Raw genomic sequence first — 19527 nt, 5'->3', positions numbered from 1 at the left:
ATTATAATTAAATACATTATTTTTAGTATTAATAAAATAATTAAATTTAAATACCAAAAAAAAATATATATATATATATATATATATATATATATATTTTTTAAATTCTAATATATATTATATTAAAATTATATTATAATAATATATATTAATTATTTTTTTATATTATTTATATTATTTATATTATTTATATATTATATATGTATATTATATAATTTCGCAATTTGTAATGACAAAAGTAAATTTGAAACTCCCCCCCCCACAAAAAAAAACAAAGAAACCTTATCATTTAATGTAAATTAAATATAATTTGTTTTCCTTTTTCTTTTATTTTATTAATAAATTAAGAAAAACAAATGATTTATTTGCCATCAACATTGAGTTTGATTGGGCTCGTTGATGATTGTTGTACTAGTTGTAGTAGTTGTTGTTGTAATTGTTTCATTTGCTTTTAATAAAATATTATTAGGATCGTGACTGTTGTTATTGGCAGTAGTAGTCGTTTCATTACTTGCAACTAGTTGCATAAAGCTTTGTTTTTGTTGTTGTTGTTGTTGTTGTTGTTGTTGTTGTCGTTGACGATTACGTTGAAGTTGATGAATATTATTATCATCATCATTGTCATTATCATTATCTTCATCGTATTTATCTAATTCAACCGACATTGCGGATTGATAGTCACACCTTTTCCTCTCCCGCCACCGGACCTGCGGTCGAGCGGATAAACTGAAACAGTCAACGTCCCCAAAATGGACTTCGACTTTGGCACGTTGTGTCATTGGCACGACACGGATTTTTTTCTTTTTTATATTTGTGTAAAACTTTTTTTCTCTCTCCTTTTTTCCCCTTTTGTTTTTCACAAGTATTCTTCATTCATTTGACATTCCTTTATTTATTTTCTAACCCCCGCCCCCGCCCCCGCCACGCCACCGTTTTCTTTCAACCCTTATAAACCTTGCTCACACTTTTCTCTTTTCTCTTTTCTCTTTTTTTTTTCTTTTCCTATTTTTCTTTCTTCGTTCGATTGAAATTTAATTAAAAATTAAGATTTTCATTTGCAAATAGTTTTTTTTTCTTTTTTTTTTTCTAATTTATTATTCAACACGTTTGTCACTTGAATATTTATTTTCTTTAGTTTTATAGTTCGTTAGCACAAATTTTATTTTATTTTTTTATTTTTTTTCTTGGAATACGTGGATTTTTTTTTTATCAATCGTTCATCATTCGCGTTAATTGTTAATTATTCGTTGTTTATTTTTTTTTTTTTTTAACAGAAACGTTCGATCTTTGCTATTTCCTTTTTGTTGCTTTTTTTTTTTATTTATTCATTTTGTATTTCATTGCATTGATTTTCGAAATATATTTGACGACAATAATTAACTATTTTGTATTTTATTAAATAATATTGTAAATATTTAAAAAAAAAAAAAAGAAAAATGAATTATATATTCGAATTTTTCATATCAGGATGTGATATCGAAAAAAAAAAAAAATAAAAAATTTCTTTGCAATTTACTTTTAACTCGAATAAATATAATAAATAATTCGATAACGTTATCAAATTTTTTCGAACAAAATAAAAAAGAAAAATTGAAAAGAAAAAAAAACAGGTTTGAGTAAAATTCAACGTTGGTTAAAAAAAAGAAAAAAAAATTCGTAAAGTCTCGGTATTTGTTTTTTTTTTTCTTTTCTTACAATGACGACAACGACATCACAACGAATAGAACAGGTGTGCTGACCGGTGCACGAATTGCATAAAAATGTAAATTTACAGATTTTTTTTCCCCCTTTAGGATATATACCGGTCCCCCTACGAATAGAATCGGTAAAAAAAAAAAAAAGAGAGAGAGAGATGTGAGGTCACATGTGACCTCACGAAACAGAAGAAGAAAAAGAGATAAATGGTCATCTGTTTGAAACGTTTTAACCACCATAAAGAAATAAAGAAATTATTTTAAATCGTCGTACGTTGTATTCGGTAAAATACAATTTTTTTTTCTAGCAAAGATCAAACGTTTCAATGTAAGTTATCTTATTAATATTATTATTATTATTATTATTATTATTATTATTATTATTATTGTTTCATTCTTTTTCGATATTAAAATCGTGAATATATATTTATTTATTTATTCGATATTAATGCGAACCTTTCAATCCGGTTCGCGCCATTGACCGTTCGTGCATCGATCACTACTATATAAAGCATGCAATATAAATTTAATGAAAAATAAATATATATATTAGAAAAAAAGATAAAAAAAAAAAAGATAAAAAGAAAAATCGTTGCCTCTTCGGATTTTATAATTTATTTAATTCAATTAGTATAATTAATTCAATTCATATTAATCATTTTATCTTTTATCCATATTAAAATATTTCCTATTTCAATAATTACATCAAATAATTATTAAGATTTATATTAAATCATTTATTATTACGTCGAGTCATAAGTAACTTCTCTATGTCTATCTATGTAGAATCTATTTTTCGTATTTACCTATTATAAGTCACCGAAACAAACGGATTTTCAATATCACTGTATAGATGAGGGATTCAGTTTAGTCTTCTGTCAACTTTTTGATGCAGTCAATGTTACATTTAACCATTTTTCTTAACCACTGAAATGGATAGTAAAAAAAAAGTGCATATTCGACATGTAATGCTTTAAGAATTGAAACAAGGCAATAGCACTAAAGTGGCAACTGAAAAAATGTGCAGCGTATACAGTGCAGGACTGATAACTGATAGGGCAGTCAGAAATTGGTTTGTAAAATTCCGTACTGGAGATACGATCTTAAAAGATGAACCAAGTGCAGGACGTATTTCCGACTTTGATGAACCTTTTAAAGGTAATATTGGAACAAAATCCAATAGATACGTTGAACAATTGTAAAGAGTGCAAAAAAAAACAAACTCGATGAAAGGTGTCTTGCACTTATCAGTCGCAGAAACGCCATTTTTTGTCTCATAAAAAACGAAAGTTATTTATGACTCGACCTAATATATCCCTTTTTTTTATTTGTTCTATTGATTTTTGTTTATTTTTTAAAAGTATAATTTTATTTTAATAAGACCACCACCATTGGAGTTTTTAAATTTATGGGTTAAAATGGTAGTAGAACCTATGATGATGATGATGATGATTATATGATTTATTCTGTAACTTTAAGTTTGACTTTCATTGAAATTAGTTGTTTGAGTTCTTGTTGTTTCACTTTAGGATTGCTCAAAGTACCCAAAAAGAGAATAATAATGGTCCAACTTAAATTCAATACCAGTTTAACAACTTTTGATTTACAATCAAACTTTTGGAATTTATAAACATTTGGGTGAGAATATTTCGAGGTTTTACATTTGAAACTTGACAAATCCTACTAAATATGATTAAATAATATATTATACATATTTTGTTGTGCATCATAAACAAAGTGCACAAGAATAATAAATTATTTATTTTCATATTATATTTATTTGATTCGAGGAAAGATAGCAAAAATGAAAAAAAAGAATAAGAAAAAATAGGACGAATAGTTCAGATTTTTTTCGAAATATATCGTGTGTCGAGAATTTGAAATATTCTTTCATATTTTCGACAATTTATAAAATATCCATGACAATTTTTCCTATAAAATATTCTCCTTCTCGCACAAACTGTATTACAACATCGATTTCTTTCAAAAGCAAACATATATTTTATATGACAATATTTTTTTCCTATTCGACTATAAATTTATATATATATATATATTATTATTATTGTTATTATTATTATTATATTATTATATTTATTTATATATATTTTTATTATATTTATATATATTTTATATTGTTATATATTATATAATATATTATATTATATTATATTATATTATATTATATATTATATATTATATATTATTTATATATTTTTAAATTTATTATAATTTATATAATATATTATTATATATATATATATAAATATAATCTTAAAAATATTGTATTATTTTTTAAGTATAAATTTGACTTTATTTCATCTCACTTCATTTGAAAATATTTCGTACTTGTATTTCCAATCGGATTATATTTCATCTTAACAATCAATATTAAATAACAATAATGTTTAAATATTAAATAGATAAAAATTGATATATCCCAACTAATTGATAAACGTTATTTATTTAGGATCAGAATACGAATAATATATTAGTTTACGTAAATCCACCCTATGGATGTTTTGATAATCAAAACTAGATTAGAATAATTATTAATGGGTTAATAATTTTCTATTATTACACACACACACACACACACACACACATACGCACATACACATATGGTAGAGATGATATTTGTTTAAATTGATAATTACATAGAATTATATAAAATAATTAATCACAATTATCTTTGACCTTATTTTATAAATCATTGTATTGATGATGATTGAAAATTGATTTCTATGTTTTATTAAAAACTTCCGATCCTAGTTTCCTGGCTTGTGCGTTGTAATATTTTAATGAAGTTCTATGTACTACAGTAATCTGCCAATGTCCATGGGAAATAGTTTCCATGGGTATGCGTATATATATGTATATAAGTGTATGCGTTTGTGTTGAAGATCGTTATAATGATCGATTCAAGTAATTTCACTACTAACAACGTTAGATGATAGATTGAACATTCCAATTGTTAATAATTAATGCTTAATCGTACAAGATCAATCTATTATATTTAAACAATTACAATTTTCTATTTATTATTTATTAAAATTGATTTTTATGATTTGTATTATAATCAATATCACATTTTGTATTATGTTCAATATTATATTATTACTTTTTTTATTTTTATTATATATATATAATTAAATTTGTTATAAATTTTCTATTAATTATTTAATACAAAATATTGAAGTGTTTGATTTAACTGTTACTTTATTTTTATTTTTATTTATTTTCTTTTTTATTCTCTCTTATAATTGAATTTTTATTAAAAATATTATTATTAATATATAATTGGGGTAAAAACGAAGAGACAACGAGTACGTCATTTGAATTAGAATATTATTAGAAATAAAGATTAGAAAAATAAAAATAAAAAAATAAAATAATAAAAATTACGAAAGAAATAGAAGAATAAGGGATATTATTTTGTTTAAAATAGAATATAATATTTACTTGGATTATAAATTCTAGTTTTGTTAAATGGGAGTAGAGGAGAAAGGGTGAAAGAAAAAGAAAAAGAAATAAAATAAAATAAAATAAAATAAAATAAAATAAAATAAAATAAAAAAAAACAATAACAACAACAAAAAAAATAGAAAAAAGATTAGAAAGTAATAGTTCGTTGTAAGTTGTTTCGTACCGAGACAGTTGTTGCCGTGTAAGAATTCGCTCGTTTCCTCCACATCATTGTACCTTCCCATTTTCTTTTAAATTGTGCTATTACCTACGAAAAAGAAAATAATCATAATAGATGAATAAAACGAACGAACAAACAAACAAAACAAAGTATAAAAGTAAAGAATCTTTTGTTTTCTTTTTATTTAATTTAAATTATGTTTTTATTTTATTTTATAATTTATTTTTTTTTTTTTTAATTTAAATTCTATGTACACTTACCTCTCCGTTACAGAAGCAGAAAAAGATAGCAACGCAGAGACCCTGTAATTTTACGCAATCAAATACAGATAAAAAAAGAAATAAGATAATTTTATTAAAATGTATTTTGTGTTTTTTAGTATATTATATTATATATATTATTATATATATAATATATTATAATATTATAATTATAATAACTATAATATATTATATATATTATATTATATTAAGTAATTTAATTATATATGTATATGTATATATATAATATAATATTATAATTACATTATATAATTATAATTATATAATATATAATATATATTATAATTATTTAATATTATATTATATTAATACTATATTAATATAATATTATAATATATATAATATTATATTTATAATATAATATTTTATAATATAATAATATTATATTATAAAATTATATTAATATAAATTATATTATATATATGTATATATTATTTTTTGGAGGGAGATTTATTATAGAAAAAGTTAAAAATAAATTAACAAAATATAATATTATAATATTATAAAACAATAATACCAAATATCCTTTCATTATTACTTCTTTACCTTAAATGAATATTTGATTTTACGATCGTGGGGATAGGGATGGGATAAAAAAGAATTAAGGATGATTTCATGTTAATGGAAGTCCTCGGCATACTAACTTGAAAAGATGCTGTAATCGCTGATATAACTTCGTAAGCGTGTTCCCAAGGGTGTTCCTTTGGTGGTCTGAAGGGGATGACTAGATAGTGGAGTCCAAGAAGTGGTACCAATAACATCGTTGCTCTAGATTTTCATAAAATTAAATTACATTCATTAATTTAAATACAACATTCTATATATATAAAAAAAAATATTTATTGATGTAATATATAAATAATAATTATATAATAAATTACCTAAAAGCTTGAAGCATTGACCTTGATGGACGAGTTCCTATTGCTGGACCAGCACGCAATTTCATCAATAAAACACGTACAATGTTGAAGAGAAATAATACATTCAACAAAGTTGAAACGCATACTGGATAAACCAATGCACCCATGTAATTACCCTCGTTGATCCAACATCTATAAACAATTTAAAAAATAACAAATCATTTGTTATTTACAAATATTGTTATATTTTATTACAAATCATTGCAATCAAAATTGCAAATCATTTTATTTTTATTTTTATTTTTATTTTTATTCTTATCTTCCCTTTCTTCTTCTTCTTCTTCTTCTTCTTCTTTTTTTCTTCTTATTTTTTGTTGTTAATAATGACAACGAGTATAAAAGTGCCAATGCACCTCGAGTTTTCCGATATTTTTCACAACAGTTTTTTTTACTCATGCCACTTTGAAATTATTCACACACATACATATACAGAGAGAAAAGAAGAAGAAAGAGAGAGAGAGAGAGAGAGAGAGAGAGAAAGAGAGAAAGAGAAAGAATGCGTTTAAAAAGTTTGTTCCCTATATTTCCGACGTGCAAAAGTTTCTACGACTGCATCATAAATAGTTTCTAAAACTACCAATGAAATTTTTCTGTCAATCGAAAATAGATTTCTATTGTTTATGAGGAATTCATTTCTCTTTTTTTGTTTTTTTTTCTTATCTCGTCCAAATTTTTCTTTTCCCCCCCTCCAATATTTATTAAAAATTATTATTATTATTATTATATTATTATCATTGATCATTTGTGGTTGTTACGTCGTTCAACTTTGTTCTACTTTTTTTTATTTTTTTGTTTTTATTTTTTTTTTGTTTTTATTTTCATATATCAGAATCTTGAATTAAAATTTTGAAGTTAAATCGATAGTCGGTGATAGAAAAATTTATTGAATTTTTTTTTTCTTTTTTCTTTAAATACGATCCTTGCCATTTATTCGAAAATATATTCTATTTTTTTCTTGAGGAATAATTTTAATAATAATAATAATAAAAAAAAAAAAGAATGAAAATTTACCGTCACAATTTACCATTACAACCCTTTTTTTTTTTTTTACTGTATATCATCAGAGTTTTCACATTTAACCTAGTTTCATATATGTTTAAGTAATGATGCTTATGATGTTAATAGAAAATATAAAATGTAAAATGTATACATGTATACTAAACTTTACCAATATTTAAAAAACAAAAAAGGTTCCTTTTTTCATTTTTTAGCAATTCTACAGGCATAATATTTTTTTACGTTGAATAATTTAAAATATAAAAAAAAAAATAAAACAGATGTGTGCAGATCACACACGGTAGAAGTTAAACCTTCAAAGAAAACCAAGCTTCGAGACGTGAATATATTGAAACAATTGAATTGTAATACAGTGCCATCTATTGAAAGAACCTTACAGAGCCTAGATAACCTCTAAATAAAAATCTTTAAATTATTAATAAAAAATAATTAATAAATAAAAGTTGTGCTATGTGCTAAGTTGGAAAAAATCACTAAGTGAAATAAAATAAATTTCATTAAAATAAGTTAAATAGTTTCGGAATTTATTAGTGGACAAATATATTTTGACACTGAATTTTTATACATAAAATTGTTATTAATTAATAATTTAATATATAGAACTAAATAATATAGAATTAAATTATCTATTGAATTTAATTAATTAATTAATTATTTTTGTTTCATTGGTTTCACGGTTTCTTCCGTTTCGCGTTCTTCCGTTTCACAATTTTCAAATTACCCTGATTCTAAAGAAGTTTTCACTTGAAAAAAATAAAAATAAAAAATATATTACTTATAAAATATTGTTCAACTTATCATTACAAAAAAAAAAAAGGACGAAATTTTCAGGACGATCTAACATTTGCAAAATTTGTTAAACATCTTTATAGAAAAGTTTTTAATTTAATAAAATAAACCTTTTCGTTAATAATCAATTAATTTTGTTTAAACAATTACTTTCTCTCACATAACTTCGACATAATATATTCTCTCTTACTAGAGATAGGAGTGTAAAAGCTTGACTATCGTTATACGAAAGATCGATAGTTGATTCGATACACTTTGTCCAAAGTACACGTTTATTGAGAAAATGTTCTCTCTCTCTCTCTCTCTCTCTCTCTTTTCTCTCAATCTCATACTCTTTCTCTCTCTCTCTCTCTCTCTCTCTCTATCTATCTCTCCTTCTCTCTCTTATTGTGTTTCGTAGTGCTCGAGTTAGTCGTGTTCGAGAAAGTTTATGGTTTCATCCTTGTATTGTTCTCGTTGTTCGACATATACGCACACATGCATACACACATACACATACATACTTATAGAAAATATCTCAACACGACTATTATTACCACATATATACTTTTTTTATCGTTAAGATTTGATAAAAAGTGTGAAATACTCGTTTCAATAATTAAAAGAAAGCAATTCTCTTTTTTTTTTTTTTATTTTAAAGTGAAAACTTCTTTAGAATGGGTGTGATTTGACAAAAAAAAAAGAAAAAAACATGTGTATATCACACAAGTTAGAAATGAAATCTTCAAATAAACAAGTTTCGAGGATTTTATATTGTTACAATATTATTTGTACTTTTAATTTGTAATTATTTATTTAAGTATTGATTTAATTATAAAAATGTGCGCCTGTTCGTATGCAACCCTCCAGACACACTTTGAAAATGTTGCTTGCGAGCGCCATCTACTGGGACGGAATTTTTTTCTAATCAAAACTGGTTATACAAGTGTATATGACGGGTTGCCTATCTTTCGGGCAGACAAAAAATTCTGTCCCGACAGATGACAGTGTGTGGAGGGTTGCATTCATACAGGCGCGAATTCTTATAATTAAATAAATAATTATATAAATAATTAGAAATTAAAAGTAGAAATAATATGAAATGAAAAAAGTGTCGTTTAATAAAAAGAAGAAGAAAAAGAAGAAGACAGTAATTTATTAGAATCATTGTCAATCCTTAGATCATTTCTCTCTCACTCGTTTCATTAAAAAAATTTCCTGTGACAAAAGTCATCCCCTAATATTTTCCTACCTTAATTTATTTTAATTTCTACAGTTTTCTCTTTCTCTCTTTTCTTTTTTATTTTTTTTTTTTAAATCCCTTAATATCTCAACGTCAAATTAAATTCTGTTACTTTCTTAGGTTTTTTTTTTTAAATATTTTTTTTCAACAAATCAAACCTGCTCTACTAGTCATTTCACCCCAAACTCATTTTCTTTACTTCTCTACGTTGTAATCTAATTATCATTTAAATGTTTAATTTAAAATGTAATGAAAAGAAAAGAAAAGAAAAGAAAAGAAAAGAGAAGAAAAGACCCCCCCCCTCCCAAAAAAAAGAAAATAAAATTAAGCAAAAAAAATCGATAAGAAAATTTATCATCAGTTAGGTAATTGAGGAAAAATATTTAAATAATAAAATTATATATAATAAATATACGTGTTATATTTATATATATATATATATATATATATATTATTATTATTATTATTATTATATTTAATAATAATATTACTATTAAATTATATATTATTATATTAAATATTATTATATTATTATTATATTAATAAATTTTATATATATATTTAATACTTAATAATTAAAATTATAATTATTAATATACAATATAATAATAATATTATATTATAATAATTTAATAATATATATATATATATACGCAATATGGTTATTTATTAGAAATAAAAATTGTAAAAAAAAATTGTAAGATATGTAAAGAAAAATATTCTTATGAAAATAATCACTATAAAAATAGAAAAATAAATGAATAATTACTTAACATAATATCTAAACAAAAATTATGAAATCATTTTACTCACTGTTGGCTGTCAACAGGATCGTTGCTTGTTGCCCTTAAAATAGCATAAATGGTAACTATAAGACCTGGCATTGACCAACCAAGTGCCACCAACCAGTTGACCAATCTGTGTTCACTTGTAAACGCCATTACCAATAATGTGTGAAGATAAAATCCTTCGCAAAGCATCCACGCGTAATTTGTTAACAAGAAATAATGAAGTACCACGTGCAATAATCGACATATTATCTAAACGATTTGGAAAAAAAGACCAAAAAAAAAAGAAAAAGAAACAAAAAATAATTAATACAGCAAGATAATCATCACATTTGTTCTTATATTGTTATGTAATAAATATTATTTTAGTTGTTATTTTTTTTATTACTTACGTTATTGTTCAACAAAAGATTCGTATTAGCTACCACAAATCCGTACCAGATTAACCATAATAAGTTGTTTAACACGAACGATACGAACAAATTCATGTGCAACGTAATCCTAGCACATCTCAGTGATCTTAAAATAATAAATATTAATATTTTTTATTTAAAATAATGATAATAAATAAATAAAATATATATATATATATATATTATGTTAATATTATTAACATATTATTAATATTGTTATTATTATATATATTATATTAATATATATATATATTATAATAATAATTATTATAATAATATACATAATTATATATTATTTATATTTTATAAATTATATATATATTATTTTAATAATTATATATATATATATATATTTTAATAATTATATATATTATTATTATATATTATATATTTTAATATATGATATAAATTATATGTTAATTATATAGTATATAATTATATAAAAATTATATTTTTATATATATATATATGTTAATATTATTAACATATTATTAATATTGTTATTATTATATATATTATATATATTTATATATTTATATTTTATAGAATAGTAATAATAGTATGTATATATATATATATATATATAACTTACTTAAAATATGTGAGAATTCCTAATGACAAAACTAGGGCCACTAATGATATTGCATAGCCTACTTGATAAATACAATTGATACCTTGTTGCCACTGTTAAAGAAAATAAAATCAATAATTAGGATTAAAAATATATATATATATATAATGTGCATGTTTGAACATGATCCAAAAATATGAATTATTTAAAAAAAAAACGATGTAATTACTTACATGTAAATCATCAATGTTGATACACGTCGTGTAATTACTCCAAACTGCATTAGATTCAGGATGTCGAAACCATGTACCATTTATTTCGCAATATTTGTGTGCCATAACTGAAATATAACCAAAAAAAAAAAAAAAAAAAAAAAAATATATAAATAAATATAAATAAATATCAGAATATTTAATTCTGATTGTCTGATTATGACATTAACGATTTATATATTGTATTTTTAATTGTTAAATGTTTCAAAGATTTTCTTTTTAAACGTCCTACGACAATAACGTTTTTTTTCTTTCTTTCTTTTTTTTTTTTCCTTATAATAAATATTTAATCAATTTTTATTAAAGTCAGAAAAGTATTTAATGGAGTATTTACAACAGCGACTACGTTTAAAACGAACTTTCGATATTCTTCGAAGCTTTTATTATCGATCAAAAAAAAGAAAGAGAGAGAGAGAGAGAGAGAGAGAGAGAGAGAGAAAGAGAGAGAGAGTAGTATTAAAGTAAAGTAATGTGAGTTTCGAACTCAAACTTGTTTTAATAATACTTTGTAGAAAATAAATTGATAATAGTGACTGGTGTGTATAGAAAATTTCAAAATTGAATTTGTAATTTTTACATAATCGGATCATTAATATTTTTCTTTCGTTTTTTTTTTTTTTCATTTTAAATTCAATCCAATACAATATAAGGAATTTATTGATTTTAATAATAATAATAATAACACAATTAGAGATAATGTTATTTAATTTTATATTATTTTTATATTTATACTTTTTATAATTTCTCTTTTTTATTTCTCATTTAAATGTTTCATAAATTATTATACTACTTAATATATATATATATATATATAAATATAATTTAATTATAAATAATATCAAATATATATAAATATATCTAATCTTAAATATATTTGAAAGTTTTTAAAAATTATTTAAAATAATGTTAATTTTATTATTTTAAATTATAATATATTAAATTTATAATATATATTATAATAATTTCTAATAAGATTATATAAATTAGATATATTATTTATATCTAATATATATAATATATCTAATAATATATATATTATTATATATATATATATATATTACTAATAATATATAATATAATTATATCTAATATATATATATATATATATATATTGAAGTAAGAGATCAATGAAATTATTATTATTATTAATATTATTATTTATTATTGCATTTTATTTATAGTTATTTAATTTTTTGTTGTTTAATGTATTAACTCAACATTAGATACATCAATCATCCCATCCTGTCGTATAGAAATAAAACTAATTTGTAGGAAAAGATAATTTATAGGTAAAAATCTCGTAGAGAAAAAATTCGTCTAAACTAACGAGGGTATATAAGAACGATAAAAAAAAGGAAACAGAGAAAAAGAAAAGAAAGAAAAGAAAATAAAAAGCAAAACAAAATAGCCAACAAGAAAAAGGGCCACTTAGATTCGTTGATCGATTAATTGATCAATCATTCGAACGTAAAAGAAGATTGACTACCCTTTTCTTTTAATTTTTCTTGTTTTCTTTTTTCAGTTTTAAATAGTCTCTTGTCTTTTTTTCTTCTTCTTCTTCTTCTTCTTCTTCTTATTATTATTATTGTTATTAATTGGCATTAGAAACTCGAAAGTTCATTAAACGACCAAAGTTTCAGTATTAGGCACATTTTTAGTTTACTGTGGAATTTAGTTTGAAAGTTTCCTTGCGTTTTCCATTTTTTTTTTTTTTGAGCAAACGGCACATCTTATAAATAAAAATAAATTAAATAAATATAAATAAAATACATAGCGGTCGTATTGGTAATATAAAAGGAAACATATCACCAAATAATATTCTTATTACATTTTATTGAGATTTCGAGTTTTTATAGTGAATGATAATTGTTTATTTTACACGACGAGTATACACGTCAAACGCATCGCAGTATAGATTTGGTCCGACGTGTATACACGTCGAACGCACTTAACTGGTTAATACTCATCGTTGCTATATATATATATATATATATATGTGTTCTATATCTTTCTATCTTTCTCTTTAATTTTCTAATTGTCTCTCTCTTTCTCTCTCGTTTGCTCTTAATATTTGTCGAGAAACTTTAAAGATCGTTATCGATATTAATTTAAGCGACTACTTGACGCGTACTGTAACCGAAAACTTCTCAACGGTATAGTCTTAATTGATGAAACTTTGAAATTGCATTTTCTGAGAAAGAGAAAAGAAAGATAGAGAGAGAGAGAGAGAGAGAGAGAGAGAGAGAGAGAGAGAAGGAGGAAACCTGTAGCTAACAAGTTTCACGTTCGTTGCGTATAATACAAGAACATCTTATACACGCATACGCATATATTACATATTATATATACAAATAAATTTAACAAATACATATATATATATAGATGTATGTATATAAATTAACATTTTTAATATTATAAAGAAAAATTCGTAGTGAACGAGTTATACGATCTTTGCATGTAACACAAAAACACATTTTATAACAAACCCATAGCAACACGTGGCCGAAGTCATCCTATTATTGGGTTGTTCGAAAAGAATTATTTTATATTTCTATGATATATTTTACACTCAAATATAATAGAAAATTGAAAATGAGAATGTGAAAGCAAAGGAAAAAGAATCTTTAAGTTTTATCATTCTCTCTTAGGCTTAATCCTATATGTTAGCCTCTTTTTCTCTTCTTACTTAGTATCGCGTGGCCGTTTCATCGTCGCGTTACAATCGCGCCACGTTTCATTTTTTCAAATCACCTCCATTCTAAAGAAGTTTTCACTTCAAAAAAAGGTAAACATGCTGAAGCATAATAATTTTCTATTACATTACACTGATCGAACGGATTGGAAAGGTTGGAATCTTTTAAAGTAATAATAGTTGATAATAAACGCGTTTTGTTCGAAATTAAACGTAAAGGAACACATTTTCTTCTCTTCGATAAAGAAGAAGAAGAAGAAGAAGAAGAAGAAGAAGAAAAAAAAGACCAGAAAGAAAAATAGAAGTAAGAAAAAAGGGGAAAAAAAAAAGGTACTTTAAAATCTTGACCGGTTTTCCAACGTTCCAACGTTAAATATCTTTCCTCTATTGTAACGGATTTCAACTTTGATAGCAAACCCGATAACTTTCTCGATCAGATACTTTCTTTCGTGTTTGCACGTTTCAACAAATAATGCACATCAACTACCAACCCATCTATAAAACCATTTTCTTCTTCTCACACTCTCCCTCTCTCTCTCTCTCTCTCTTTCTTCCTTTATACCATATTACACACATATATATACATATATATATATACGATACACGTACACATAAAACATATATACAAGGACAAGTGTAATCTTATATATTTCTCTCTTTTATAAATACACATATATATATATATATATATATATATATATATATATATATATATATATATTATTGATTTGTTCGGAAATAAGTATCGTTTATCGTTACTCACGTTTTTACTTCAATACTTATTTTTTAATCTTATTTTTTAATATCTAGAAAATAATTATCTAACACACGTTTAATATTGACATTTGACAAAAATGTCATTTAACTCTTTGCGGCACAGAATTTCAGATAATAAAGTATCCCTACTATGTTGCACGTTTTTAAATTAAACAAAATTGATATATATATATAATATTTTTTATTAATAAAGGTATTACAAAAATGTAAAAAACATTAATAACAATCAAATTAATAATCAATTGCTTAGGGTAAATATGACGAAATATAAAGTTATGAGCATGTGTAACTATTGTAATAATATTTCTAAGTAATGGGACACTAAAAATGTCCCATGTTGGTGCATTACGTTGTATCGAAAAGGTTGGAAATTTTTAATCCCACCGTCGCCCCAAAGAATTAAACGACAAGGATTTTATTAAATAATGTTCAAATTAAATTATCGATTAGAAATGTAAGTTTAAAGAGAGAGAGAGAAAAAAAAATAGAAAGAACTTTTTAGACAAGTAGAATTTAATTAAATGACATCATTTAAGATGGATTTCCACACATCTTTTGATTTTAAATGAAGTATTAAATTCGTTTGTGCAATTATTATTGAAAAATACGAAATTACTTTTTTCAACAATATATTATTATCTTTACAAGCACACATATACATCTTTCATTCTTTTACAGTTTCTATCTTTTTAAATATTCTCTTTGTATCATCTTGAATTTTAATTTCATTTCCTTTCTCTTTCTCTTTCTCTCTCTCTCTCTCTCTCTCTCTCTCTCTTTCATTCTGTTTTTTTTTCCTCTTTTTTTTTCATATAATTTTTTATCTCTATCTATCTCATCTTGAATTTTATTCTCGTTCTCGTATTTTTCCTCTCTCTCTCTCTCTCTCTCTCTCTCTTATCTTTCGTTCGTTCAAATGACATGTGTGCGAATGTGTGTGTGTGTGTTGTGTGCTTTTTATGCCCATATATTTTCTTCATGTATATTTTTCTCTCTCTTTCTTTACATCTAACAATCCTATCCGTCTCTATCTATCTATTTCTTTTTCTATGTTTCTTTTTACGTTTGATATGGTGCACGAAACGCACTAACCATAAAAAAGGGTAAACTAGGTTTCCTCTTATTGGATCATCAATCGCTTGGGAAAAACCATACGATAGGTTCGATTGGCTGGACAAACATGAAAAAGATCCACGTGAAATTTTTGTTCACCCATTTTCTAAAGACTTTTCCTTCATTTTCCCTTCTTTTTTTTTTTTTTTGTTTTTTTTTTTTATCTTCTCTTCTCTTCTCTTTTTCTTCTTCTTTCATTCTATTCTATTTTCTATCCCTTTTCTTTTTTATTTCTTCTCTTTTCTTTCTATTCCTTATTGCTTTAACACACACCCACACACATACGCACACATATATATACACTTTTACCCCCCCCCTCCCTCCTCCTCCTTCCTTCCCCATATCTTACAGTCACTCTCCATCATAGTTTCTTGTTCATCGAATATACGCGTTCAAGAGAAAAGAATTTAATGGAAGTCAACTTTGTTAACGCGATTTCCACCATCTTTCTTTTTTTTTTTTTTTTTAAAGCGAAAACTTCTTTAGAATTAGGGTGATTTGAAAATTGTAAAACGGAAGAACGTGAAACGGAAGAAACCGTGAAACCAAAGAAACAAAAATAATTAATTAATTAATTAAATTCAATATATAATTTAATTCTATATTATATTTAATTCTATATTATATTTAATTCTATATATTAATTAATTAATTAATAACAATTCTATATATAAAAATTCAGTGTCAAAATATGTTTGTCCACTAATAAATTCGGAAACTACTCAACTTATATTAATGAAATTAATTTTATTTCACTTAGTGATTTTTTCCAAATTAGCACATAGCACAATTTTTATAGCGATTTTTTATTTGAAGTAAAACTTCTTTAGAATTAGGGTGATTTGAAAATTGTAAAACGGAAAAAACCGTGAAACCGATGAAACAAAAATAATTAATTAATTAATTAAATTCAATATATAATTTAATTCTATATTATATTTAATTCTATATATTAATTAATTAATTAATAACAATTCTATATATAAAAATTCAGTGTCAAAATATGTTTGTCCACTAATAAATTCCGAAACTACTCAACTTATTTTAATGAAATTAATTTTATTTCACTTAGTGATTTTTTCCAACTTAGCACATAGCACAACTTTTATTTTTTAATTATTTTTTATTAATAATTTAAAGATTTTTATTTAGAGGTTATCTAGGTTCTGTAAGGTTCTTTCAATAGATGGCACTGTATTACAATTCAATTATTTCGAAGCTTGGTTTTCTTTGAAGGTTTCACTTCTACCGTATGTGATCTGCACATATCTGTTTTTTTTCGTTTGTTCATTTTGAAATTTATTCTTTTCAGATTTAGTATTTAATAAAGAGATTTTTGATCATTTCAAGAAAATTAGAAAAAGTAAAGTTGTGTGTTCTTTCTTGTTAGAATTCCTCGGACATAGATATTTGAGAAAACGCTGAGATAAAGAAGAAAAAGAAAAAAAAAGAAAAAAGGAAAGAAAAAAAAAGGAAAATAAGAGAGAAAAAGGGTTTTCTTCGTAAAGTGGGTCAGGATTTAAAAATCGTTCTTAAGCGATCGGTAAAGTTGGAAAGTGGGTTTTACAGCTTTAACGTTATGCTACATTAAACTACGACTTATTACTATCAGGAGAAAAGAATCATCTTTTCTTTTTTTTCTCTTTTTTTTTCTCTTTTTTCCTCTCTCTCTCTCACTTTTTTTTTGCTTTTTCTTTTTATTTTTAATTGCTAACTTTTTCAAGAATATTTATATTAAGATGTAAGATTGTAATAAAGTGAAATATAAAATTGAAACGAGAATAATAATGTTTTTGTAATTATTTCAATGTTATTTTTACATTTGTTCATTAGTTTTGTATTTTTTTTTTTTTTTAATATGGTCAGTATTTTAACATTAAAATTGTTAATAGATCGATAGATATATTTATTTATAAATAAAATAAATCAATTGTGTTATATTTATTACTTATAGTCAATAAATTTTATTTTATATTAATTATATTACAATTATGTATTATTTTTTATCTTATTTTATTTTATCTTAATTATTATATTAAATTTGTATTATTTTTTATTTTATTTTCATCTTAATTATTATATTAAATTTGTATTATTTTATTTTATCTTATTTTATCTTAATTATTATTAAGTATAATAAAAAATATTAACTGTTACAATTATTATCTTCAAAGTTTATTTTTAAATAAAAATAAATTTATATCAATTAATTTAAAATAGAATTGAAAATTTAGTAAAATTTTACCCTAATATTAAACTAACAAGAAATAAATCGATTGATTATATGTTATGTTGAATCCATAAATTCATTCAACATGGCGGAGAGCCATTTCACTGAACGTATTATTACAGTTTCAGCAGTGAAAGGGTTAATACTTACATTCAACGACATGATTGATAACCAACGAAGGAAAAAACGAAAATAGAAATAAAAGAGTTTTGTGGAATACAATACACAATAATTCCATTTCATCTATTATTCTTCTATCAACGTAATGCAATTTCAAGTTATTGGCAATTTTAAACAAAAATTTCCTTTATAGTGTTTCTTTTTTTTTTTTTTTTTTTTAAACATAAACTACAGAAAAAACTATGATATCATTGCAACCAATGAGAAGATAGGACAAAAAAAGCGTTCATTTCAAAGCCACTCTACTTCGTTTACGGATCAAACACATTAGTGTGTCCATTTGCTTTTTGCTCAGCTCAAATTGCTGCAACTATTTTTTCCAATAACAAAACCCGATGCAATCTCCATGCGTAAACTTTTGATATTACAGACATTTTATACAATAATAATAACAACAATTATTATTATTATTATTATTATTATTATTATTAATTGAATTGAAATTAAATATTAAATACGAAAAGTTTTCAATTTTAACAATATTTTTCTTTCTAACAATTTTTCATTATTATTACAAAAGCTTCCCTTATCATCATCATCATCATCTTCTTCTTCTTCTTTTGCTACCTCTATTCATTTAATTGTTATGATATTAAATTATTTAAACTGAGTATGTATAGAATGGTATACGAAAAGAGGCTTAACTACCATAAACTGCTATGCATTGCAATAGTTGACCACACCATGGAACGTTTGTTTCCTAAATTCTCTCGAATTTATTCAACTAATCCTATTTATACGTGAGAGGATCAAACTAAAAGATTCCATATATATATATATATATATATAGTTGTATACTATTATCAACATACGCGTTTAAACATCACCATATCTTTCATTAATTGAACCTCCAGATTAAAATTCATTCTATCGTTTCAAACGAAGTACTCACTTTTAATCCACCTCATTCCAATTGTCCACC

The 19527-nt window shown here is 23.6% G+C and overlaps 1 protein-coding gene across 7 annotated transcripts in view; it reads right to left on the bottom strand.

Annotated features, from left to right (window-relative positions):
• Positions 1-221: 221 nt before the first annotated feature.
• Dh31-R (Diuretic hormone 31 Receptor) overlaps positions 222-19527 on the bottom strand; it is a 117460-nt gene continuing 98154 nt past the window's right edge. For 6 of the 7 annotated variants that reach the window (XM_089175685.1, XM_089175689.1, XM_089175688.1 and 3 more), the window contains 9 exons: positions 11575-11681; positions 11363-11454; positions 10750-10876; positions 10383-10609; positions 6503-6673; positions 6266-6389; positions 5601-5642; positions 5344-5427; positions 222-707 (listed from right to left, as the gene is read on the bottom strand). In XM_089175685.1, coding sequence (XP_089031811.1) covers positions 372-707; positions 5344-5427; positions 5601-5642; positions 6266-6389; positions 6503-6673; positions 10383-10609; positions 10750-10876; positions 11363-11454; positions 11575-11681 — 1310 coding nt within the window. In that variant the 3' untranslated portion in view covers positions 222-371. Of the gene's footprint in view, positions 727-5343; positions 5428-5600; positions 5643-6265; positions 6390-6502; positions 6674-10382; positions 10610-10749; positions 10877-11362; positions 11455-11574; positions 11682-19527 lie in introns of all 7 variants that reach the window. The other variant, XM_089175690.1, reaches the window with a different exon arrangement.

Source organism: Polistes dominula, unplaced genomic scaffold (assembly GCF_049000335.1).
Source record: "Polistes dominula isolate Pdom_NZ unplaced genomic scaffold, Pdom_raw_medaka contig_17, whole genome shotgun sequence".
NCBI classification, from domain to species: domain Eukaryota; kingdom Metazoa; phylum Arthropoda; class Insecta; order Hymenoptera; family Vespidae; genus Polistes; species Polistes dominula.
This window is presented reverse-complemented; position numbering and strand designations above follow the sequence as displayed.